The sequence below is a fragment of the Bufo bufo genome, chromosome 2 (assembly GCF_905171765.1).
Source record: "Bufo bufo chromosome 2, aBufBuf1.1, whole genome shotgun sequence".
NCBI classification, from domain to species: domain Eukaryota; kingdom Metazoa; phylum Chordata; class Amphibia; order Anura; family Bufonidae; genus Bufo; species Bufo bufo.
The window spans coordinates 359,852,713-359,878,392 of record NC_053390.1 but is presented as its reverse complement, the minus strand read 5'-3'; the positions used below and the strand labels follow the sequence as shown (position 1 = coordinate 359,878,392).

The 25,680-nt window shown below is 43.4% G+C and overlaps 1 protein-coding gene across 2 annotated transcripts in view; it reads right to left on the bottom strand.

Annotated features, from left to right (window-relative positions):
• Positions 1 to 787: 787 nt before the first annotated feature.
• The window catches only part of JAK2 (Janus kinase 2), a 344,639-nt gene continuing 319,746 nt past the window's right edge, over positions 788 to 25,680 (bottom strand). Inside the window, exons 15-24 of one of the 2 annotated variants that reach the window (XM_040417135.1) lie at positions 25,297 to 25,435; positions 23,154 to 23,305; positions 22,760 to 22,910; positions 22,492 to 22,628; positions 22,133 to 22,322; positions 14,113 to 14,237; positions 13,413 to 13,585; positions 12,771 to 12,888; positions 10,214 to 10,327; positions 788 to 1,798 (exon numbers count right to left, since the gene is read on the bottom strand). In XM_040417135.1, the coding sequence (XP_040273069.1) occupies positions 1,691 to 1,798; positions 10,214 to 10,327; positions 12,771 to 12,888; positions 13,413 to 13,585; positions 14,113 to 14,237; positions 22,133 to 22,322; positions 22,492 to 22,628; positions 22,760 to 22,910; positions 23,154 to 23,305; positions 25,297 to 25,435 (1,407 nt within the window). In that variant the 3' untranslated portion in view covers positions 788 to 1,690. The remainder of the gene's footprint in view (positions 1,799 to 10,213; positions 10,328 to 12,770; positions 12,889 to 13,412; positions 13,586 to 14,112; positions 14,238 to 22,132; positions 22,323 to 22,491; positions 22,629 to 22,759; positions 22,911 to 23,153; positions 23,306 to 25,296; positions 25,436 to 25,680) is intronic. The other variant, XM_040417134.1, reaches the window with a different exon arrangement.

Below are 25,680 nucleotides of genomic sequence, written 5' to 3'. Positions count from 1 at the left end.
TGCACCCTTTATAGAACACAGACCTATTAAAGTAAATGCTGCAATTCACACTTCAGTTTGAACATTGCTAATGTAAGTCCCAGTGGCAAAATCTGCACCAGAAACCCAAGGCTGACCCTGCCGCGGTTTTACAGTTTGAATGTAATGGTTCTACCTGTGGCTTTAGACTCATGTCTTTTCTTGGTGCAATCTAGAATTAACCTGCAGTAGTATGGATGGTGTCACGGCCTTTAACTGACAACACTAGGAATCAGAATCCACATGGATTTCGGCACCAAACCCACACAAAGTGTGAATGAAGCTTGTGGCATGCGCCATTCATGTCTGTTTTCCATCTGAGACTCATTCATCCAAATGAAAGTTAAAAAAAAAACATATCCAGACACATCTGTTTTGCAGATGGAAAATGGAATGGCCACCTGAATCACGCCTTAAGCTGAAGCTCTCTTCTGAGAAGTGCAAACCAAAACAAAGTACTGTAATTTCCATTGATTTATGAAAAAACACCTAATAAGAGAAAGCTAATTTCTTAGGGGATGACTCATAGCACTGTAAGGGCTGTTACACACGAGCAAGTCCATTGTGGGAATCACGCTCCATGTGTGAGCGTGGTCCCCCGTTCTGGACTTGCAGGAGCGCACGGCATTATCATGATTTATAATGCTGTGCGCCTCTGTTTGACCTTACTTCTACAGGATCATAGTGACATAAAGCCTTCAGGAGTCTGGAAACCCCCTTTAAAGCTGTATGCCCATCTTAGACATTTATGGCACTTCTTTTTCCTCCATTACACAAGTTGTATTGTTGAGCTAAATTAGGAGCGGAAAAGACTTACAGACAACTGTGCTTTGAAGTGAAGTGTCAAAGTGACTGTATGCAAACCATAAAAAAACTTCAATGCTGTTTTCAGAGCAACCAAATATGGTGATTAGTCCATCGCAGCCTGTGTCATAACAAGGCTGAAATCACTGCACCTTACTGGGATTAAAAGACAAATCGGAAAAAAATAATGTATCTGTACATACGCAAATCATTAAGTGGCAGGCATAGAAGACAAGAGTGTATATATTATACACACACATACGTACATACACACCCAAAGCTATTTTCTGGCTGTATGTTTGTCCCATTCCTTTAAAAGCACTTGAGGAAGCGTGAAATGGTGATGCTTGATCCCTTTAACGTGACACATAGGAGATAATCCTTGTTGTTTAGGTTTCATATTGCTAGAAACTGGGTATGATGGGCACATACCTAAATTTGTCCAAAATGTATTAAATATGTCCTTATTATTCAGCAAATTTACAGAAAATGACCAATATACATATTCAAATGCCCAATGTGTGCTAGATTCAACATAAGCCCTTGAAAAAGGTCATGTAAAGTCTACAACTGTACAAATACTCTGTGCACTCAGAACCCTCCTCACAGATCAAGATGAACTTGTCTCTTCACAATGATCTTCCATGTCTTCTCCGGCTGTTCTGCTTGAAGAACTAGATGTGACGGCTCAGCTACGAGCACGTGTTCGCTCTATTTACGCAAACGTGGCTAGCACAGAAGCTGTGTATGTCATGGATGTTTTCATTCCAGAACAAGAAAGACTTGTCCATATCAGAAGAGATTTTCAAAGATACATTAGATTCTATTTGGCAGAATGGCTCTGTCCACAAGTGAATCATGTAACCCCTCATACTCCCATATTGTCCCATGTTCGTTCCACTTTTATTGTGAGATCCTTAAAGGAAGGACGTTGGCTAATGTTGTTATTCCAGCACTCAGTCATGAGGAGATAAATCTGAAGAACAAAATAAAATAAATCACAATTAAAATTCCAAATAATCTAAGCCACCTCTTTGCAATTTTTAAGTCCCTTGCTTTTACCCAAGTTTCTTGTTTCGCATGCACTGGCAACACTGGCAAAGGTGGGAGCTAAACTGATGTCTTCTTGTAGAAATATCATTTTTACTGCCCTACTAAACATCCCTTAACAACTTGCCTGTTTGGCCGTTAGCCCCTTAAGGGCATGGCCCAATTTGGTACTTAAAGCGGCCCTGTCAGCATGATAAGCTCTACTAAACCAGGCATAGTGCCTGGTAGGGTTGATCATGCTGATAAAAATGATGGGTATTACTAATGGAGAGAAATCATTATATATATATATATATATATATATATATATATACACACACATATATATATATATACACTGCTCAAAAAAATAAAGGGAACACACAAATAACACATCCTAGATCTGAATTAATAAAATATTCTTCTGAAATACTTTGTTCTTTACATAGTTGAATGTGCTGACAACAAAATCACACACACAAAAAAAAAATGGAAATCAAATTTTTTAACCCATGGAGGTCTGGATTTGGAGTCACCCTCAAAATTAAAGTGGAAAAACACACTACAGGCTGATCCAACTTTGATGTAATGTCCTTAAAACAAGTCAAAATGAGGCTCAGTAGTGTGTGTGGCCTCCACTTGCCTGTATGACCTCCCTACAATGCCTGTGCATGCTCCTGATGAGGTGGCGGACGGTCTCCTGAGGGATCTCCTCCCAGACCTGGACTAAAGCATCTGCCAACTCCTGGACAGTCTGTGGTGCAACGTGACGTTGGTGGATAGAGCGAGACGTGATGTCCCAGATGTGCTCAATTGGATTCAGGTCTGGGGAACGGGCGGGCCAGTCCATAGCATCAATGCCTTCGTCTTGCAGGAACTGCTGACACACTCCAGCCACATGAGGTCTAGCATTGTCTTGCATTAGGAGGAACCCAGGGCCAACTGCACCAGCATATGGTCTCACAAGGGGTCTGAGGATCTCATCTCGGTACCTAATGGCAGTCAGGCTACCTCTGGCGAGCACATGGAGGGCTGTGCGGCCCTCCAAAGAAATGCCACCCCACACCATTACTGACCCAATGCCAACCGGTCATGCTGGAGGATGTTGCAGGCAGCAGAACGTTCTCCACGGCGTTTCCAGACTATGTCACGTCTGTCACATGTGCTCAGTGTGAACCTGCTTTCATCTGTGAAGAGCACAGGGCGCCAGTGGCAAATTTGCCAATCTTGGTGTTTTCTGGCAAATGCCAAACGTCCTGCACGGTGTTGGGCTGTAAGCACAACCCCCACCTGTGGACGTCGGGCCTTCATATCACCCTCATGGAGTCTGTTTCTGACCGTTTGAGCAGACACATGCACATTTGTGGCCTGCTGGAGGTCATTTTGCAGGGCTCTGGCAGTGCTCCTCCTGTTCCTCCTTGAACAAAGGCGGAGGTAGCGGTCCTGCTGCTGGGTTGTTGCCCTCCTACGGCCTCCTCCACGTCTCTTGATGTACTGGCCTGTCTCCTGGTAGCGACTCCATGCTCTGGACACTACGCTGACAGACACAGCAAACCTTCTTGCCACAGCTCGCATTGATGTGCCATCCTGGATAAGCTGCACTACCTGAGCCACTTGTGTGGGTTGTAGACTCCGTCTCATGCTACCACTAGAGTGAAAGCACCGCCAGCATTCAAAAGTGACCAAAACATCAGCCAGGAAGCATAGGAACTGAGAAGTGGTCTGTTGTCACCACCTCCAGAACCACTCCTTTATTGGGGGTGTCTTGCTAATTGCCTATAATTTCCACCTGTTGTCTATCCCATTTGCACAACAGCATGTGAAATTGATTGTCACTCAGTGTTGCTTCCTAAGTGGACAGTTTGATTTCACAGAAGTGTGATTGACTTGGAGTTACATTGTGTTGTTTAAGTGTTCCCTTTATTTTTTTGAGCAGTGTATATATATATATATATATATATATATATATATATATTATGCAAATTAGTTAGTTGGAGCACCGAGGGGTGTGCTGTAGCGCTATGAGCACTACTACAGCTACTTCCTGGTACTCAGAACACATTCCCCCCCCCCCCCCCCCCCGCCCAGTCTTGCCTTGTCTTCTGCATCTGCACACTGCCTCCAAATGTCAGCACGTACTGCGAGCAGAGCAGACTCATAGTTCGCAGGCTCCGGTGACGTCATTGAACATGCTCCTCCTCTGTGTCTGAAGCCAGAGGCCCTGACTTTTGGAGACACTGACAGGGCAAGATGAGATGTCTTGCTCTGTCAATCAAATGTCAGGGGACGGGGCCTGGCAGACATGGCGTGAAGACGTGCTGAAAGAGACTCTCCGCAGAATCCTGCTTAATCCTGATCCCCTTCGTCTCCCTTCACCCTTCCGGCTGCCCACCCTGTCAAGTGAAGCCCCCTGCACTCCCCCGCATGTGCTGACTGACTATTTGCTGGATTAGGGACAGAGAAGCAGGCTTACCGAAGCGGGGTTGAAGGAGTCAGCAGCCTCCATTGTGGAAGAGACGGGAGAGACAGCGTGGAGAAGACGAGGGAGAGGTGAGACCGGGTGGGTGCACACCACTCGGGGCTGGTATAGAAATATCCTCCGACCGCTGAAAGGGCCGAGGGGTCATTAAGAGAAGCTGCAGAGGCGTGCACATTGTGGAGTGGAGTGCGGGCGGCCACCTTGTGAGTGTGACCACGAGGCTGTTCAGCGGTCGGAGGATATTTCTATACCAGCCCCGAGTGGTGTGCACCCACCCGGTCTCACCTCTCCCTCGTCTTCTCCACGCTGTCTCTCCCGTCTCTGTTCGTGAAGTGCTGTTGGTGAAGTGCCTGGGGCCCCTCTGTGAAGGAAAGTTGTGGTGAACGTCCCTCGAACATCCACATATAACACTGGAGGTTGGATAAAGAGGGTCTGGGATGCTTGGCTGTTTGGGACATATATATCAGGAACACTGCTTGCTTGGTAGAAGCAGCCACTGTTTGATGATCCTGAGGGGAAGACCTGGAGTGGCCATATTGTATGCAGACACTGCTGAACCACTGGCATCGTGTGGACTGTCCTCATAATTTGGCTGTGGCCTACATTGATCAAGAACATACACAACAATAGATTCTGGTCCCTGTGTTTCTTTTTGGGCAGTTTAAGCCTAATCTCACAAATCAGCTGTCTATGGGGTGGAAGACCGTTTCAGCGCCCCCTCATATCTCAGGCAAAGTTTTGATAGACAACATGAGCCAGACAGAGGAAGAAGACATTTCTGCTGCTCAATCTGATAATACTGCACACACAGACAGAATTATGTCAGCCATAGCAGCTTGCCAGGCTGCCCTGACTGCAAAAATAGACCATCTACAAAGTGATGTAAATTTCCTACATCATGACATTGAGAAAATGAGAACCCACACTACAGAGGTGGAGCGTAGGGTGGGAGAGGTGGAGCGTAGGGTGGGAGAGGTGGAGCGTAGGGTGGGAGAGGTGGAGCGTAGGGTGGGAGAGGTGGAAGACACAGCACGTGGAACTTCTGAACTTGCAAATTCGCTTCTTCAACAAGTAAAGACCCTTCAAGCTAGAGCAGAAGATGCTGAAAACCGCAACAGGAGAAACGATATCCGCATCCTCGGCCTCCCGGAAAGGGCGGAGGGCACAGAGCTTGAGGTCTTTGCTGAGAATCTGATTAAATTGGTGCTCTCCCTGTTACAGCTTTCTCAATGTTTTGTGATAGAAAGGGCAGACAGAATCCCAACCAGAAGAAGAGGAGACAATTTACACAAGTCCGGGCCAAAACAAGGGAGCTAGGCATACAATATGCAATGCTCTACCCGACAAGGCTTCGAGTCCAGGTGGATGGGAACACATTTCTTTCAGACGCCAGAAGAAGCATCTGAATGGTTGGACACTTGGCATCCCCAAGGAAGGAGGCAGTGACCCAAATGTGCTGTCTGTATGATCTCTATTTCTGTCCTTGCTTCCTCTGCAGGGTTGTATAGTCTGGTTCGGGGCAGTCCTCTGACTGTGGTTGGTTTGTACGTACCCCCTCCCTTCTGCAGGTCCTTACTAGATGAGGTCATGGCTAAAGTGTCATAGTTTCCCCAGTCTCCTTTCTTAGTATTGGGAGATTTTAACGCAGTTCTTGACAATCAGCTAGACAGACTCAAACCTCCAAATAGACATAACCCAACTCTGAGTAATTCGGTGATGGCCCATAATTTAGAGGAGTTGTGGAGATGGAGAAATCCTACTGTTAGACAATTTTCATGCCATTCAGCGTCAGGGAATATTATGTCTCGCATAGATTTAGCATTTGGTAGTCCCAACTCCCTGTGCATGGTGAAAGAGGTGACATATCTGCCACGGGGTATTTCAGATCATGCTCCGATACAGGTGATCTTGTCCCAGCCATTTGGGGGAACAGCTAGGGAGTGGCGGCTTAACCCAATGTGGTTACGGGTGCTCCCGGTAGAAACTACCTGTCGGAAGGAATTAGATGAATATTGGAAGATGAATGGTGGCTCTTCCAATCCATTGACGAAGTGGGAGGCATGTAAGGCGGTAATGAGGGGAGTCTTTATTTCAGACATTGCTACACACAGGGCAGAACTGCAAATTACACGTAACCGGATAGAAACCAGCCTTACGGAGGCGGAGGAGGCCTATATTGCGGAGCCTGGTGAGGATCTGAGGGAGAAGTGGTTATCTCTTCAGAGGGAGTATAAACTACATCTTACTGAATATACTCAGAAACATCTCCTTGCACAGCAGCTGTCTATTTTTTCCAATGGGGATAAGAGTGGGAAAACACTTGCTTATCCGAAACTCCTCAGACAGTAGTGGCGGCAACTTGCAGGATAACAGGCCGAACTGGATGGACAGATGTCTTTTTTCAGCCTTATGTACTATGTTACTATGTAATTAGGTTGGACTCTGGGGAGGAAGTGTCTAAACTGGAGGAAATATGTGCCCAAGTCGCATCATATTATAATAAGTTCTATACTTCAAATTACATTCCTACAGTGGATTGTTTGAGGGCCTAGATGGATCAGGTCGTTTTCACGCGACTGTCTGGAGAGGCTAGAGAGCTATTAGATTCACCAATATCTACAAGGGAGATCCAGATGGCAATAGGTTCCATGGCCCCCCGTAAGACCCCTCCTTCTATGAGGCTATAATAGTGGTGATTCATAAGGCGGGGAACCACCGGACAAATGTAGTTCATATCGTCTTATTTCACTTATAAATATGGATGCAAAGATCTTGGCTAAGGTCTTGGCAATGCGTTTGTCAGTGGTTATATTATCCATTGTAGGGCCAGACCAATCTGGTTTTATGTTGGGAAAGTCTACTGATATTAACCTCAGATGTCTTTACACCAATTTACAGATTACGCATGACAATTTTGGGAATAGAGCTATAGCTTCACTAGATAATGAGAAGGCTTTTGATTCAGTGGAGTGTGTCTCTGCGCTTTATTTGGTGGATGGGGGAGGGTAGTTGATTAGTTTCACCCCAAGCAAAACTACTGGTTGTTGACCAGTTTAAATATTTAGGGATAGTAGTACACAAAGATATACACCAATTCTTCCTCCTAAATATAACACCCACCATGGAAGGTACAGGTGAAACTAACACTGAAATTTATTTCAGTAATGCAACTTAAAAGGTAAAACTAACATGAGATAGGCTCATTACATGCAAAGCGAGATATTTCAAGCCTTTATTTGGTATAATTTGGATGATTATGGCTTACAGTTTATGAAACCCCAAAGTCACAATTTTGAGGTACCCTTTGCTCAGGGGGTATGGATTAATTAGCTGACTAGAGTGTGACACTTTGAACCTAGAATTTTGAACCTTTTCACAAAATTCTAATTTTAAGCTGCATTAATGCAATTCCTTTGAGGTTGCATTACTGAAATAAATGGACTTTTGCAAGATATTCTAACTCCAATCGAGTTTCACCTGTATTACCCAGAAATTAAAGGCATGGGAGACTCTCCCTCTTTCTCTGGTAGGACGTATAAATATTTTTAAAATTATAAAACTACCCAAGCTACTGTGTATGTATAGGGCGGCTCCAGTGTTCCTCCAGAAGTCCCATTTTGCGGCAATTGACAAAATGCTAACTCCGTTTCTTTGGGCCAATATGGCACCCTGAATATCTAGAGATAATCTAAAAAAGCCATAGGTCAGGGGAGGACTGGCACTACCAGACATGTATAGATACTAACGCGCTCTTCAGTTGACTTATGCTAGTTGGTGGGTGAGGGCGGATGGCAATAATCCGGCAACAGTGCTGGAAGCGGCTCTGCTGGGTTCATATGAGGCTCTAAAAAATGTCCTGTACAGAGCGGGCAAATACCCTGTTCGATACCTCACTTCTAATATGATAGCAGTAATAACTGTATGGAATGAAAACATTTGGGTGTGGGGTGACAGAGGACGGGGTGAAGGATGGTCATCTGTATTGCCACTATGGAGGAATTTGAAATTACCCGAGTTATACAAGCTACCTGACTTTGAATTCTGGCAGCAGCATGGCATTAAGTATGTTGCCCAGTTGTACTCAGACGGGCTTTTTAGAACCTTCCTGGATTTAAAGGAGGAATTCCAGCTACCCAAGACCAGTCTCTTTAGATATTTCCAACTACGACTCGCATGCACAGAACAATTTGGAACAGGCAAGATTAGCCTAAAACATGGAGAGATTGAAACAACTACTAGAAGAACCCTATGTACAAGATGTAATAGGGGCAGGGGTACCTTGATTCATATGATTTGGGATTGCCCGGTCATTGCGGAGTATTAGAAGGCGGTCCATGAGTTCTTGAATCTGAAGTTAGGATTGCCAGTGGTATGTTCTCCAGAAAATAGCTTGGTTGGACTGGTCAAGGATATATTGCAATCTAAATACTCCAGGATACTATACCGGCTTCTAATGTTTTATGCCAGGAAATCTATTCTGCTGAACTTGAAGCCACCTAAAATCCCCTCGGTACAACATTGGATGCAACTTATTGAGGCGGTCTTGCCAATGTACAAACTGACTTTCCTTGCAAGAGGTAGTCCAGAGAGATTTGATAAAATATGGGGCCCCTGGTTGGCAGCTAGGACTTCGGTGTCTTAGATGGAGATAGGAAGCCTGCGGCACTGCGGTGGGTGTGCATGAGTTAGTGTATGATATCTAAATATATGATGTTTCTATGACTAAGCAACAGCAAACTTACAAGCTCTAAAAATTACCACTGATAGACTTTTATAGAGTTTTCTCTAGCACTGAACTGCTGTTGCAAAACATCATCAGGATGTGTGATTGGGTTCTGTGAACTGTTCTATATGTTTACTTTTCTAAAAATAAAGGCTTAAAAAAAAAAATGTCAGGGGGCAGTGTTCTGAGAACCGGGGCGTAGCTGTAGCAGTGTTCATAGTGCTATAGCACGCCCTTCAGTGCTCCAATTTAGTAATTTGCATATATATATATATATATATATATATATATATATATATATATATATATATATATATATATATATATATATAATGATTTCTCTGCATTAGTAATAACTCTAAAATAAAGAAATATTTAATTTTAATCAGCATAATCAACCTTAATAGGTTATTAGGGTTGATCATGCTGACAAGGCCGCTTTAAGGACAAACCATTTTTTTTCTGTTTTATCATACCCATAACTTTTTGATTTTTAAAATAGACAGTCATAAGAGGGCTTCTTTTAGAGGGACGAGTTGTATTTTTTAAAGGCATCATTTTGGAGTACAACTAACGTATTGTATAACTTGAATAAAGAATATTTTTGGTGTGACTGTGCAAAAACACAGCAATTCTGCCATTTGCTTTTTTGAGTTTTCTTTTTATGGTGTTGTCAGTGTTATAAAAGTGACAATTACTTTATTCTGTGGCTCGGTATGATTAAACCAATACCAATTTTATATAGTTTATGTTTTTCTACTTTTTTCAAGTCCGCAGAGTATTATAGGAGTTAGGTCAGACACACACGAGTGAGTTAAATGCGATAAACTCGCCGTGTCAGTGCGAGGTCCCTTTCTGGCCTCTGCTCTTCTGACATGATCACACAGCATTATACCGATTTATAATGCTGTGTAACCCATAGAGTCCTGAAATCTATTGTATTACAGTGACAGCATTATGTCAATGTAATTCAGGAGATTTTAGGACCTTCACTGTCTCTGCATTAGCCGTGACATGCAGTTATGTGACTTTTGACAAATAACTAAAAAGAATGCAGTTTTTCTATGAGACATTGCAGTGGCCTCTCAAATCAACTTGTCAACTAGCGTAGTGCTGCAAAGTGAGAATACACGTCATTACACCAGAAACAACTGTCATACCTCACTAGGACACCCGTCTGGTTTTGGTAGTCTTCCATTTTTCTTCAGCAGCTCTATTAGGTGGAATACAATCATTTGCCCCTGTTTATCATTGCCAATCATCCTCATGAATTCCTGCAAATGACACAAAAAAAGTCATTCAGCCAGTGAAAGCCTGCCATATTCACCCAACAAAGTAATTTCCTATTGGTTTGTTATTCTATTTTATGAATTCATGCAGCAATTTGTTCATATGCTAAAAAAATGATCATTTAAGGAATGGAGGAAGATGCTAACTGTCTATCCCCCACCCTGAACACAGATGTGGCTGGACACATTAGGCAGCTAGTAGTTTGTGGTCAGTGAAAAGAGCAGGAGTAGAAGTTCTGAACTTCAGAGGCACTGCAAAACTTTCCATTCTACTCTGGATGAACAAAGGATATGAGGTGACACAATTAATAAAAAGAAACCTTAGAGTGGTTACCCCCCCCCCAATGAACATGTGTCACTTATCTACAGTGTGTTATAGTTGATGGTCTCCATTGACCGCTAGAATGGGAGTGAGGATTGTGAAATGAAGAGGAGGTAAAACATACCCCATGCTGCCCCAACTGATGTCTATAGGGATAATGGAAATAGCCAATGCCTGTGTATAGGTAAGAAATGGTAAGTTGCAGCAGATTTTTTGTGGATTTTTTCATAACGGATAAGGATGGGTATTTGGTGAATTGTGTTGCGGATTTCTGTGCGGATTGAAATGAATGGAGACATTCAGCAAAAGGGAATTCACAACAAAACTTATTAACACTTTTCATCCCATAGGCTAACGTGGGGATGTCTTTATGGTTTGTATTTTGTCGTGGAAAATACCGCTACATGTGAGTGTTCCCTTATCCAGCTTAACGTCACACCTTATATCCTCTCTGATTTGTAATAGGGGTGATATCAAGAAGAAATCACCACATGGGGACCCTGGAAGGCTGTTCAGGGGGGCATATGACAGCAAGCGCCCTTACACATTTTGTACAAAAAAAGAGCAAGGATTTAACAAGGTAAAAAAAATCTCATTTTATTAAATATAAATCACATGAACATTACAGGTGAGACTCAAAAGGGACAGAACATGGAGACTGGGCCACAAAAGGGCTCTGCAATGTGAAGAATCACAATGGGGGATGATGTGACCATATACAGCACGTGGCGAAACACGTGTTGAGGTCGAAGCAGTGGGGGAACTGTGTCACCATTTTTCAGCAGCAACATGGGTAGGTAACATGGTATCTGGATTAGGGTGGGACTAGTGATTTACAGTTATTGTTATATGCCATCTTTATGAGTAGTATTGCACCGTCCAATTATACCCTACAGCATGCATTGCTGGGACGCTGTGAATAAGAGCTAGGTAGTTGTTCAACACTAGGGGACAGCAATTGCACCCGCAACTACTCCAATATTCACAGCTTCTGTTAATTGTCTGTTACCTGTTGTATATGGTCACATTATCCCCCATTGTGATTCTTCACATTGCAGAGCCCTTTTGTGGCCCAGTCTCCATGTTCTGTCCCTTTTGAGTCTCACCTGTAATGTTCATGTGATTTATATTTAATAAAATGAGATTTTTTTACCTTGTTAAATCCTTGCTCTTTTTTTGTACAAGTTGCAGTAAGTTGGGGAGTGAGGTTCGGTTTTTGGGTTATTGTAGGCTCTAGCAAGCGCCCTTACACAGGCAGAATAGCAGGCCAATTATTGAGAATGAACGTTCATGTACATGTACTGGCAATCAGGAGACAAACAAGCAAATGATTGTCTCTGGGCTGATCGGATTGCTTACGAGAGCATGCTCGCTGGTCGGCAGAGGATGGGCTGCTGACATAATGTAAAAATATGGGACAGATAGAATCATGGCAATAACTGTTAATCCCCATGCACTTTCCACTGGCCATGGTATACTATAAATGAAATTGGACAACATGAGGAACAGGGACTCATGAATAGCAGAAGGTACCACCGGTGGTACAGTTACTGCATAGTCCTACAGTAAAACACTGCATGTACATTTTTTTCCCCCAAAAACGTTTGAAGCATTTTTATAGCCCTTTATTTAGGCATTTCGGTGGCATTTTTGGACAAATAGTGTGTTTGCCCACAGGCACTGTGTTTTTATACAGGAAAGTATGCACTCCCCTGTAATGTCCCTTCCTTCGTAGAGCAGTATTGAAAAATTGCACCGGGAATAAATGGATATCTATAGAACAAGAACACCAGAAAATGAGGGGAAAAAACGCCACATCCAGTGCATGCTATAATTCCAAATAAAAACCAGAGTGTAAAAATAAAAATAAAAATTCAACTGTCAATCAATGCCAACTACACACAAAAAAAAAAACCAGCATGTTTGTGCTACATTTATTCATTGCCATAACTTTCAGCTAACATCTGGAGTTGGCGTTTGCTAAACACAGCAAAAAGTGCTAGTTAAAAAAATAAAACACACACACACCATAAAATGCTTTATACAAATGGCAAAAAAAAAAAGATTGTGCAACATTGGTTCAATATTATCTTATAGCATTCTTACTGATGGCGGGCTTTTGTTTTTTTCACTGTATGTAAACAGTTCATAGAGAACAACTCCAAAACTCCAGACATCTGAAGCCACAGAGAACTTGCTCTCAGTCAAACTTTCTGGCGCATACCTGTAAAATAAAAAAAATAAAAAAAACACACTGGTAACAGTAATCAGTACAAAAAAAATCCAAACATATAAAATGGCCATTTTTTTTCCTTTACAAAAAGAATATCAATTTATTTTACATAAAAGGTATCATATAAATTTTATGGAAACAGATTTTGATCTAAAATATCAAATAATTTTTATTTGTCTAGCAATTAATGACAATATGATAATCATACCAACGGCGATAAGATAACAAATACATTTAATAGAGTGGGGCATTCACTTATAATTTCTGAAATTTTCTGTTTATGGTAAATTTTGACAAATCTGTTGGGTCGAGAAGACCCCATCACCTTCCACTAAGTCCTAGTCATAAAAAAAATAAAAAAAAGTGGCACAAGCAGCAGAAAATTTGTGACTTATTTTCACACCAGAAAATTGCCACACAGGCCATAACATAATCCCCATGGTATCCTTATGTTACAGGTATTATTATATCATTTTCACGAATATCAACAAAACACTGTCTCCCCTTCCACCTACCAGAATATAGGACTTTCACCAGGCTCCTTAACCTTGTAATACTCTTTGTCTTGGGGTAAAACTTTTGTCAATCCAAAATCTCCAATTTTCACCCTGTTTTCATTTTCCACTAAAACATTTCTAGTTGCCAAATCTCTATGGATGTACCTCTTGATTGTTAGATATTCCATGCCCTGTAAACAACATAATTTTCAGCAAAATTTGTGCCTGCATAATAATTTCTTAAAAAAATATATTATTCTTTAAGTCTACAATCTATGACAATATGCAGAGCTGCAAGGCATATCTGTGCTGATTTATACACAATTATAATATTTAAGGGCTGTTGAACCATTCAGTATGCTAAATATGACACTAGTGGCCAGTGTTTGTGATTTAAAAAAAAAAAATTTTTTTTTGTTTTGCCATAGTGGGGAGTTTATAAACAGCAAAGTGATAGTAACTAAAATCAATGTATTTTTCCATCGATATATCCGTCTAAGGGCTTTTCATTTTACAGAGGGAATGTGAAAAACAGCAATTCTGCTATTTTTTGGCATCTTTTAAATTCAATGTAAGATGCAGTTTTCAAGGTGTACCAATACGTCTTATTAGGGTAATAAGACTAGGACTCAATTTGAATACATTTGATATTCCTCAGTTATTAGCAACATGGGTCAGCTGACTGCACCTTTATTAAGTTATGTAAGGATTACGGTACCTTGCATATCTGGGTGGCATACTGAAGCAGTTTTTTGAAGTCCAGCCTTTCTTTGTTTTTTTGCAGATAGTCTCGTAGACTTCCATATGGCAGATATTCCATAATTAACCTCAGATTTCGACGTCCTGAAAATTCCAAAAATTAGATTTTGTGTCAACAGAGTGAATACAAGGTCAAAACAGTAACTACTGCAGATGGAAGAACGAACCTATAGACGCACTGTTACATGACCTTCTTCTTTCATAATGTCCTTTTGCACAAGGTGGGTAAGCTCTACAAGGATCCTCCCCCCAAAGATGCACCACACAATGTAAGAATCCACAATATGGAACAGTAAGGTGTCTGTATGCTACCATACAAAGCTTGAAGTAGGCTACTTTTTCTGTACATGAGGCTGTTGTCAATTTTTACTTTTAGGTTAAAATGCTTTACTGTACTAATCCTATGTTTTACTGGCCTAGTCTGAAGGACCCTTCTGAGATAACTATGTCAGAAGGGCTCTTTAAAGGTGATCTGTCATCAGGTTTTTTCTGCCCACAGAATCAAGCTTTATCAGGTACAGCAAGAGCCAAGCGCTGAGTCCAAGGTTCATAAGTGGTGGGGTCCTCCCACGGCTGATTAACAGCTTTCTAAGGGTCCATTTACACGTCCGCAGTGTTTTGCGGATCCTCAAAACACCGGGCCGGCACCCCAATAGAAATGCCTATTCTTGTCCACAGCTGCGGACAAGAATAGGACATGTTCTATTTTTTTGCGGAGCCGCGGACCAGAAATGCGGATGCGGACAGCACACTGTGTGCTGTACGCATCTTTTCCGTCCCCATTGAAAATTAATGGGTCCACACTCGTTCCGTCGCCTGTCAGATTATGCCAGATGCGGACGGAATGTCCCCTGGCCCCATTAAGTATAACGGGGCCCGGCAGAGAAATGTACGCATTCCGGCAGACAAGTGGGAAACCGGCTAGGGTTGGGCAATAAACCAGTATTAACGATATACCGCGGAATTAAGAAACGGCGATATCGCCATTTCTTAATTACCGTGGTATTTTAGTGACGTCATAGGGGCAGACACACGTCACAGTGCTGAATGTCTCTAAAACGTCCGGCGCACATTACATGTGGAGAAGGAGAGAGTCCCTCCCCACTGTGATCTGGCTGCCGCTGCGCCACCAATGAGAAGGTAATAGTGAGGAGGAGGGGAGGGGATGTGGCCGCTGCGCCACCAATGAGAATTACCCTCAATACAAATATAGACTGCGGGTGCCAGCCGTATCACATACCCGGCACCTGGTCTCAATGACAGGAAGCGGTGACCCCACGAACCGAGGCAATTTACCCCTCAAATGCGGCACCTGAGGGGTTAATAGGCACAGTTCAGTGGGATCCCTGTCATTGAGGCCTAGTGACGGCTGTGTGATATGGCTGGCACCCGCAGTCTATATTTGTATTATGGGGTTAATTACATTCATTGGTGGCGCAGTGCGCCCCCCATACCCCAGTATTATAAATTATAATCATTGGTGGTGCAGTGCACCCAAGCCCCCTAGTATTAGAATCATTGGTGGCAGTGGCCACAGGGTCCCCTCCCCTCTTCATTGGTGGCGCAGTGGTAGCTTATGATCGGAGCCCCAGCAGTGAAATCTCAGGGCTCTGATCGGTTACCATGGCAGCCGAGATGCTGCTGAAGCCATCCATGGCTTCCATGGTACTCTCCCTGCTGCCGTGTGCACAAAACAAAGGACAGCAGGGACAATGTGAGATCCTATGCACCCTAATAGATCTCTATTCTGGTGCATAGGACAAGGGATGAAAAGATCCCAGGTTTTAGCCCCATAAGGGGGCTAATAGTTCTTAAAGAAAAAGTAAAAAAAAAAAAAAAAAAAAAGATTTACATTTTAAATCACCCCCTTTCCGAAATAAAAACAAAATTTTGGTATTGTAACAACCCTAGTCACGGGGGTATAAGTCCTTTAGGTCACAAATAAATGTCATCTAGTGGCTGTAAACCCCCAGAGCCAGGAGACCGGCACTGGATAACAGTCGCGCACTCTGGAGGCTGCTGCACAGAGAGGCCTGGGCTGAGAACAGACGCTGCACTCTGGGGGCTGCTGCACAGAGAAGCCGAGGCTGAGAACAGTCATTGCACTCTGGGGGCTGCTGCACAGAGAGGCAGGGGCTGAGAACGGTCACTGCTGCACAGAGGCCGGGGCTGAGAATAGTCACTGCGCTCTGGGGGCTGCGGTAATATGGCTGTAGTGTGTAGGGACTAAGACCCATATGGGAAGCGCCAGTATTTAGTAAATGACCCCCAATGTTTTATTTGACTGAAAGATCCCTTTAGGATGCCAAGGTGCCCTTCCTGACAATGTGCACCTATGATGGGCACACTCTGAACAACCCACTTATCAGGGTTTTCCACTAGGATGTCCCATTTTCTGTGGGAGCGGTGAAGATGGCTGATCGCTGCTATCTCCAGCACTACTATAGAGAATGAATGGAGCAGCAGGGGACACGGCCGCTCCATCAGATTTGGGGGGGGGGACAGTGACGCCGTTCTTGGTGGGCAACTAAGAGATATTACTGCATGGGGTCATCAAGGAGACATTATAATGTATGGGGGCAACAAGGAAACACGAGTACATGCTTTGAGTGTTTTTTTTCCTAAATGGGCATATATCGCGATATATATCGTTATCGCGCTAAATTTCAGTTATTGTTATCGTGGGAATAACAATACGCCCCCTGAAGAAGCAAGGCGCGTCGGGCTAGGAGCCATCACCTCATCCTTTTCTGGTCAGTATAGGCTGCTCCACTGTCAATTGTATTTTGTATTGTTGGTTGCAAGCGGGTCAGTAGCCGGTCCCAGCTAGGTGATTACACCGTTTGCTGGCCTCCCTGCAACACTATCATGACTTTGTGTATTTTCTGTGACATGTGGTGCTGTTATTGAGACTGTGTGTCTTCTGTGTGGTCATTTATAGGTAGTTTTCACCAGTTATTACAACAGTATAGACAATACTCTGTCTCATTTAGCCTTATGTATTATCTGACTTACCAGTTTTAGGACTATAGGGGGCTCCGTGCACTTGTCACTTTATCCTCCTGCATTTTTTACCACTATTTAAATACCGCTGTATATGTATTATTCATTACTTTTGTCTTTTCATTAATAAAGATTTATCAATTATATATGTGTGTGACTTTTTAGGTTTTCTATTTATCTACACACATATTCAATTATATGCTAGCCTAACATTTTTTGGTTGTGTATCGTGGGAATATGTTTGATATTGCCCAACCCTACAACTGGTTTGTGTCCAGCTGATCCTCCACTTGTCTGCCGGAGTTTCACACCAGAGGTGTGAAAGTAGCCTATTACTGTGCATAGATAAAAATCTGTCAATCAGGAAATGTGGGGGAAATCAGCAGCTCATGGATTATCAGGAATCATGCACATCGTTAAAGGGGTTATCTAACTTCAGCAAATAGCATTTATTATGTAGATGAAGTTAATACAAGGCACCTACTAAAGTATTGTGATTGACCATATTGCTTCCTTTGCAGGCTGGATTCATTTCTCATCCATATCATTGGGGGACACAGGCTTTGACCATGGGTATAGCTGTTGCCGCTAGGAGGCGGACACTAAGCACACAAAGTGTAAGCTCCTCCCTCTTCAGCTATACCCTTCCTACAGGGACCAAGCTAAATCAGTTTTAGCTTAGTGTCTGTAGGAGGCAGACCTCCCTGCGTTGCAGGTCTGCCGATTTTTAGTTTTTTCTTCTTTCCTTCTTTAGCAGGAAGCTTCAGGCAGTCGGTAAAACTGCCTGCCCTCCTACCAGGAGATTGGAGACCAGGGGTTTAACCAAACCCCCTGCTCCTTCCCATGCTCCGGAAGAAAAGGAGGACCAGAGGTTCCTGTAAAAACCTCTGTCTCCAGACAGCATTCGTATCACCACGGCCGCTCACCGCAAATTTCCTCTGTTTCCGGTGTAGGGGGGGGGGGGGCAGAAGACGCCAGACAGGTGAGTAAAGTTTGGAGACTGCCCATAGTGCTCCCCCTCCAGTACCCTCTCCTCCCCAAATGTGATGGTCCCCATGTGGTCGCCCTGTACTATGGGCAGCAATGAGAGCCCTTTAAATGTTAAATGGCACCTGGTGGCGTTCATCTTCCAGGGCCAGCGCGTGCAGGGCTCAGGGGGCTGCTCCAGCTGTGTGGCGGCACGTCCTCCTGCAGCTTCCTTAGTCTGGCAGGGTCTTCCTGAACACCGGGGAGAGGAGGAGGCGGAGTTTCCTCCTCCGAGCACTGCTTCCTGGTCGGCACGACGGCTCGGTTCTGGGGCAGCGGGGGCCATTGGTTCTGGGGCAGCGGGGGCCATTGGTTCTGGGGCAGCCGGGGCCATTGGTTCTGGGGCAGCCGGGGCCATTGGTTCTGGGGCAGCCAGGGCCATTGGTTCTGGGGCAGCCGGGGCCATTGGTTCTGGGGCAGCTCCCCCCACCCCTCGCGGTTTATTTTTCCCTGGCTGGCGTCTGGGTTCAGCAAAGGAAGCTGGTGTGTGTTCCAGTGAGTGCGGGGGGGGGCTCACCGGAACACACACCGGCTTCCCCATCATCTCTCCGTCACGTTTTTTTTTTTGGTTGTCTCCTCCAGCCTATCCCACAGCCGCAGATTCTTTTTTTGGCTCAGGGATTTTCCGGATGCGGTGGTCCAGACTGATTCGGGCCAGGAAGCTGCCGTCTTTCAGAATCTACCACCGGACCCGGAAGTCCTACTTTGGTTGGTGCGAGCGGCGACAGCTGTCTCCAGTTAGTTTTTCTTTGCCGCAACTTTTGCCTTTCCTACAGTCGGGCATGGACTTGGGGCTGGCTCTCAGCTCCCTCAAAGGGCAAGTGTCGGCTCTATCCTTTCTTTTTTAACGGAATTTTGCTTCACTTTCGGCGGCTCAGACTTTTCTGCAGGGGGTGGCACATGCTGCGCTCCCCTTCCGTCCTCCATTGGATCCTTGGGATCTTAATCTAGTGCTCAACCCTCTCCAATTTTCTCCGTTTGAGCCTTTGCAGCTGCTGTCGCTGGGCTTCCTGTCTTATAAGGTGGCTTTTTTGGTTAAAATTACTTCTATCCATAGAGTGTCGGAACTCGCGGCTCTGTCATGTTGGTCGCCCCTTCTGATCCGCCATCAGGATAAGATGGTACTTCGCCCTGTGCAGTTTTTCCTGCCGAAGGTGGTGTCAGCAATCCATCAAAACGAGGAGATTATTCTCCCTTCATTTTGTCCGGACCCGTCTCATCCTCGGGAGCAGTTACTCCATACCCTGGATTTGGTACGAGCCGTTCCAATGCCCAGACGGCATCTTTCCGGCGAACTGATTCCCTGTTTGTGATTCCAGAGGGACCGAGACGAGGGTTGGCAGCGTCAAAGACTTCCATTTCCCGATGGATTTGTTTGGCTATTGTGGAAGTGTACCACGTTAAGGACCGGGCCCCACCCTTCCCAAGTTTTATAGAGTGCACATCTTTGCGTCTGCTGACGCGTCTCTGGGGCGTACAGTTTTGCATAGGGCGGTTCTCTGATTGATGGGAGGGTTGCTCGTTATGCCCACCCTTGGGGACTGCTCTGTAACGTCCCATGGTCAAAGCCTGTGTCCCCCAATGAGAAAACTAGATTTTTGTACTTACCGTAAAATCTGTTTCTCTTCCGTTCACTGGGGGACACAGCTCCCACCCATTCTTTTGTTTAAGGGCCTTTTCGGGCCTGTCTGGTTCTGGGTTTGTACATAGTGTGATTTTCTTGCGTCTTGCATCTCCTACTGCTTTTGCACTAACTGATTTAGCTTGGTCCCTGTAGGAAGGGTATAGCTGAAGAGGGAGCAGCTTACACTTTGTGTGCTTAGTGTCCGCCTCCTAGTGGCAACAGCTATACCCATGGTCAAAGCCTGTGTCCCCCAATGAACGGAAGAGAAACAGATTTTACGTTAAGTACAAAATCTAGTTTTTTCCATCACATTATACACTGCTCGTTTCCATGGTCACTAGAGAGGCCGAAGCTTTTTACAATAGTGTGCAAGCGCGACCACTGCTTCTGGATTACAAGGTGGTCGTAACCATGGAAACGAGCAGTGTATAATGTGATGGAAAAATGAATCCAGCCTGCAAAGGAAGAAACAAACAATTACAATACATTATTAAGTGGCTTGTATTATCTCTACATGATAAATGCCACTTGTTGAAGTGAGACAGCCCCTTTAAGTGGACTCTTGGCCCAGCTCATGCTGCATCTTTTAAAATGTGATTTTATTAAACCTACCTTAAGTTAACCAGTAAGTGATGCACCACTACAGTCAGGCTGTCTGCCACTAGTTTATGCTGCCCTCAGATAGGGAAGCATACACCTAGTGATAGATAACCTTTAATGGTAAATGCTCACGATCAGGATTGCGTGCGGAAAATCTAAACCGTAGGTTATGTACATTGAATTCTATGAGAATTTGAATTTCTTATGCACATTTTTTTCAGTGTGAATTTTAACCTACAGTGCGGATTTTAAAATCCGCAGCATGTAAATTTTATTTTTCCTGACCAGACTTTCTCCATTCACTTGAATGGGGAATGTAAAATCTGCACAGATTTTCCTGCAAACACCAACAGATTTCAGTGCGGATTGTCCGCACATAAATCCTGAATGTGTGCATTTACCCTAAGCATCCACTGAATTGCGAAGAAAGATATTGTTTTAGTAGTACAGAATTTGTGAACTCTGAGCTTCACCTCGTTCCACAAAGACGTACAAAGAATCGTTAATGTGCAGTTACATAGTATGGGTGAAAACAGACATATGTCCATCAAGTTTGACCAAGGGATGGGAGAGAATGTGAATGATGAAAGGAAGGGATTTTGCTAAACTTTAGAAAATAGTTTTCCCCCATTGTGCTAGAGAAAAATAAAAAACCCATAAGACATGAAACTAAAAAGGAAACATTTCCCTCCTGATCCCAACCAGTGATCACACTGGATAAAAATTCAAATAAAGATTTCTATATAGCTACATAAGGGTACTTTCACACTAGCGCTTTTCTTTTCCGGCACAGAGTTCCGTCCTAGGGGCTCAATACCGGAAAAGAACTGATCAGTTTTATCCTAATGCATTCTGAACGGAGAGAAATCCGTTCAGGATGCATCAGGATGTCATCAGTTCAGTCACTGAACAGCGTTTTGGACGGAGGAAATACCGCAGCATGTCGAATCATTAAAAATAATGCCGGATATAACGGATCCGTTTCTCCGGATGACATCCGGAGAAACGGATCCGTTCTTGCAATGCATTTGTAAGACTGATCCGCATCCGGATCCGTCTACAAATGCTGTCCGTTTGCATGTAGACTGCCGGATCCAGCAGGTAGTTCAGGCGACGGAACTGCTTGCCGGATCACTCTGCCGCAAGTGTAAAAGTAGCCTAAGCACTAATGTTGCTCTATTCTAGGAATTAATTTCAGCCTTTTTTTTTTAAAACCATCCACTGTTCCTGCTGTGACCAGCTAGTGAGGTAGACTATTCCAAAGATCTTATGTGGAGATTGAGCGTTTTCTTCTCCAAATGGAGACAGTGCCACTCATCTTTTTAGGAGATTTTAATTGGAACAGCTTTTCACCATATTTTTTTTATGGGCAATTTAAATATGTTAATCATATTCCCTCTTATACATCTTTTCTGAAGACTAAAAAAAGTAATTCCTTTAATCTTTCCTCAAACATAAGATTTTCCAGGCCCCTTAACAGTTTAGTTGCTCTTCTTTGTTCCTTTCCTAACTCCAGAGCATCCTTTCTGTGAAAAGGCGCTTATAACTAAACTGCCTATTCCAAATGAGGTGGTAACAAAGCTTTGTGAAGTGGAAATACTATGTCCCAACCTCATGAGTCAATGAGATTACATGAGAACATCCTCCTTGCCTTAGAAGCAGATGAGTGTCGCTGCATGATGTTATTTCTGAAGTTTTGTGAATGCTCTCTACTTCATGCACATACCTGCACTGTAACACACTCCCTTGTATTTTACAATATTTTCATGCTGCAAGGATTTCAAAATTTCAATCTCCCTTTCAAAATCCCTCAAGTACTCTTCAGTGCTGTGCTGGAGCTTCTTGACCGCAACAACTTCACCAGTGTTATCTTGTAATGGGTCGTATCTGCACAGTTCGACACTTCCAAAATTGCCCTGAAAAATTGAAAACATATTTTGTCTTTTAAGCTGTACTAATAAAGTAGTAGATTTAGGCGGTTGTCAGATTTATTTTGAATTTGCTAAAGAATCTAATGAAAAACGTAACAAATATCCAACAGGTCAGTGGCGATCAGAAGCTAAAACATATCTGTAGCAGATGTACCTTGCCAAGTTGTTGCAGGAATTTAAGATGTCTTTCCTCAAAATGAGTTGGATCACAGTCTTCAAAGCCTCCAGAAAAGCCTAATGCTCCAACTCTCATATTAGGAAGTAAATCACTTTCTGCCAGTAGTTCGTAGTCTGAGGAAAATGACATAGTACGACGTCATATACATTTGTCTGTCACAGAGATGGAAGGAACTGAGAAAATACTTTCTTACACCTCCTCAACAATCTTGCTGCTACATAGCTTCAGTTCAAAGGATTCCTACCTGGAGTGAACATGCTGTTAAGTTCTCTTATAACTGCTCGAAATGAGGGCCGGAAATCTGGCTCATAGTCCATGCAACTGTTGATGAGGTTGGCAAGCTCAATCCATTTTGGTGTGGGGAGTTGATGGCGATCTTCATAAAACTGAAATTTCTAGAAGACAATTAAAACACAAATAATCCTTAAATGTAATGAGAAATTCTTAATTGAAGGTAAAGGCAAACTAAATCTACAGATATCTATGTAAATCAACATTTTAAATTCCAACAATACAATAGTTGGGAATGAATCAGGGCTGACCTTATATGGCCTAGCAATATTAGTTTTCTCAGCAGAGTTAGACAACTTTTAACATACCAAATGCTAAACTTGGATTCATGTAAAGCTCTGACTTACTCTTTGAGAATCCAGTGCACTGAGCGGTTTATCACCACCACTACATATTTCCCATAAGGTGGTGCCATAACTCCACTTGTCTACCATCGGGGTGAGATTTTTTTGATTATCGAGGCACTCAGGAGCAACCCATGGAATCCTTTCCAAAAGGACTTAAAGGGAAAACAGAGATAGGAACAGTGAGATATAGTTTCACCCAGAGTGCTGCCGTCAATGCCTAATTTCCATTCCAATTTTTGAATACAGTTCACCGAAGGAAAACTACAATTTATCAATCAAACAGTAAAGTACTGAGTATTTAATATCACATCATGTTTTTAATGTATACAAAAAAAAGTATACGTTAATAGATGCAATACAGTGGCATCCGTTCATCATAGGGTTCCATTATAAAAAAAAAAGTATACGTCAACGTATAGGTTTTTTGAGTGGACTGCAGGATAGAAAAGTGTGGAGTGCTACACTTTTGTATCTTTTTCCCAACGTATATGTTAAACAAATGGCAAAAACTTGATGTGATCCCACCCGAACAAGCATAAAAAAACCTTTCTAACATCTTGCATGCTTGGATGCAAATGACTGTCTGCAATATTCAGGTCTGAACTTCCTGGTTAGGCGATTCCTGGCAGGCTCATTGGCTTCTGACAATCCCCCACAGCAGAATATGGAGTCAGACCGTGAGATCTTGCAGCTCTGACTAAACAGCTGTATGAATGGTTATTGCTCGATAACTGCTGCAGTATGGCTGTAGATGACTCTCCTTTTGTCAGAGCCATACAATCTCCTGATAACTAGCGAGATCTCGCATTCCGATCCCATATACTGCAGTGGAAATCCGCTAAGCATGCCAGAAATCACCTAACGGTTCCAGGGATGGGCAAACTGCAGCTCTCCAGCTGTTGTAAAACTACAAATCCCATCATGCCCTGCTGTAGGCAGACTGGGCATACTGGGAGTTGTAGTTTTACAACAGCTGAAGAGCCGCAGTTTGCCCATCCTTGACCTAACCAGGAAGTTCTAATCAGACTCCTAGAGAGCAAGGTAATTTGCATACAGGACAAAGTATACAAAGTTTTGTTTCGTTTTTTTTTTTTTTTTTTGCTAATGTAGTCACAATTTTTTTTTTTATTGAAATGATTTAAAAAATTATAATAAATGCTGTTCCTGGTGACAGGGCCTCCTTAACCTGTCACCGTGAAATGCAGTGCAGTCTGCAGGCATCTTATAGAGCAGGAGGAGCTGAGCAGATTTATATACAGTTCTGTCGAAAAAGATTCAGTAAAACTTATAATTTATATATTTCACACCCGAAAACTGTTGTAAAAAATTAATTCGGGGCCCGCTGACCACGCTCTCTTCATGACCTTACCATGTCCCCTTCTTGGGAAAGTGTTGAGGGAAGTGTAGAAAAGCTACTTGTGCCTAGATTTAGGAACAATGGTGCTTAAAATGTCAAACACAAGGTTTGCACACTGAGAACTGATGTGGAGGGAATGATGAATTCCACCTATATTCCTAAGTAAAGACTATTATACCAGGTCCAAGTAAAAGAATGAGAGAAGGGTAGACAAGACCCTTACTTTTCCATGGCCTGCGCTGGAAAGCAAAGCGTGTAACAGCCAGATCTCAGGCAAAAAATATACAACATATAGGGCAAGGATCAGCAACCTTCGGCACCCCAGCAGTTGTGAATTACCAGCATGCTCCATTCATTTCTGTGAGAGTTATGAGAAGAGAAGAGCAAGTATGGATGCTGGGAGTTGTAGTTTCACACCAGCTGGAGTGCCGGAGTTTGCCTACCCCTGATATAGGGGTTCCTTTTAGATGCCGGTCTTAATAAGCCCTTTGGCTGGTGGTGGATCCGCCGGAGTTATGCAGAGGCAGCCGCCTCTACATAACTTCGCTGGATCCACCGCCACTTCTAAATGTAAGACAGCTTCCTTACTGTCTTACATTTAGACCATTTTCTACGCTAAAACCATACCTGGCATGAGCGGTGATAATGTGAATATTGCAACGCAAAGGACCTTTGCGCCGCAATCTGAGCCAGAAATACACCTAATATAGGCGTATTTCTGGTCAATAGATGACTCGCATAGTCTTGCCTGTACCAGCAAAACAACTGCCAGTTGAATATACGTACTGTCTCTTGACAAAACAGAAATGCTGATTCCTGGATCGCTGAGCTTAATGAAAGCGGGATTTCCTGTCTTCCGGTCTTCTTCTCTGATCAGAAGAATGTTTTTCAGACACACATTGCCATGTACAAGATTGCGATCTTCCTAATGTATGAAAAGGAAGCAGAAGAAAACAAAAATGACAAAAATATTACCACAAGCTTGTAAAAAGAATTGTGAGATAAGGGCTTGGTGCTGCTGATCTCCATTGTTCTGCTCCTATAATGTAGCGCTCGATCTGGCACATAACAGAGGCAGGTGGCACCACACTGACTATAGTGTGGTCTGTTTGAGAGTCCAGCATTTTAGTGGCCAAAATAGTCCTCCAAGACATTTTTGTCTGCTGTTTT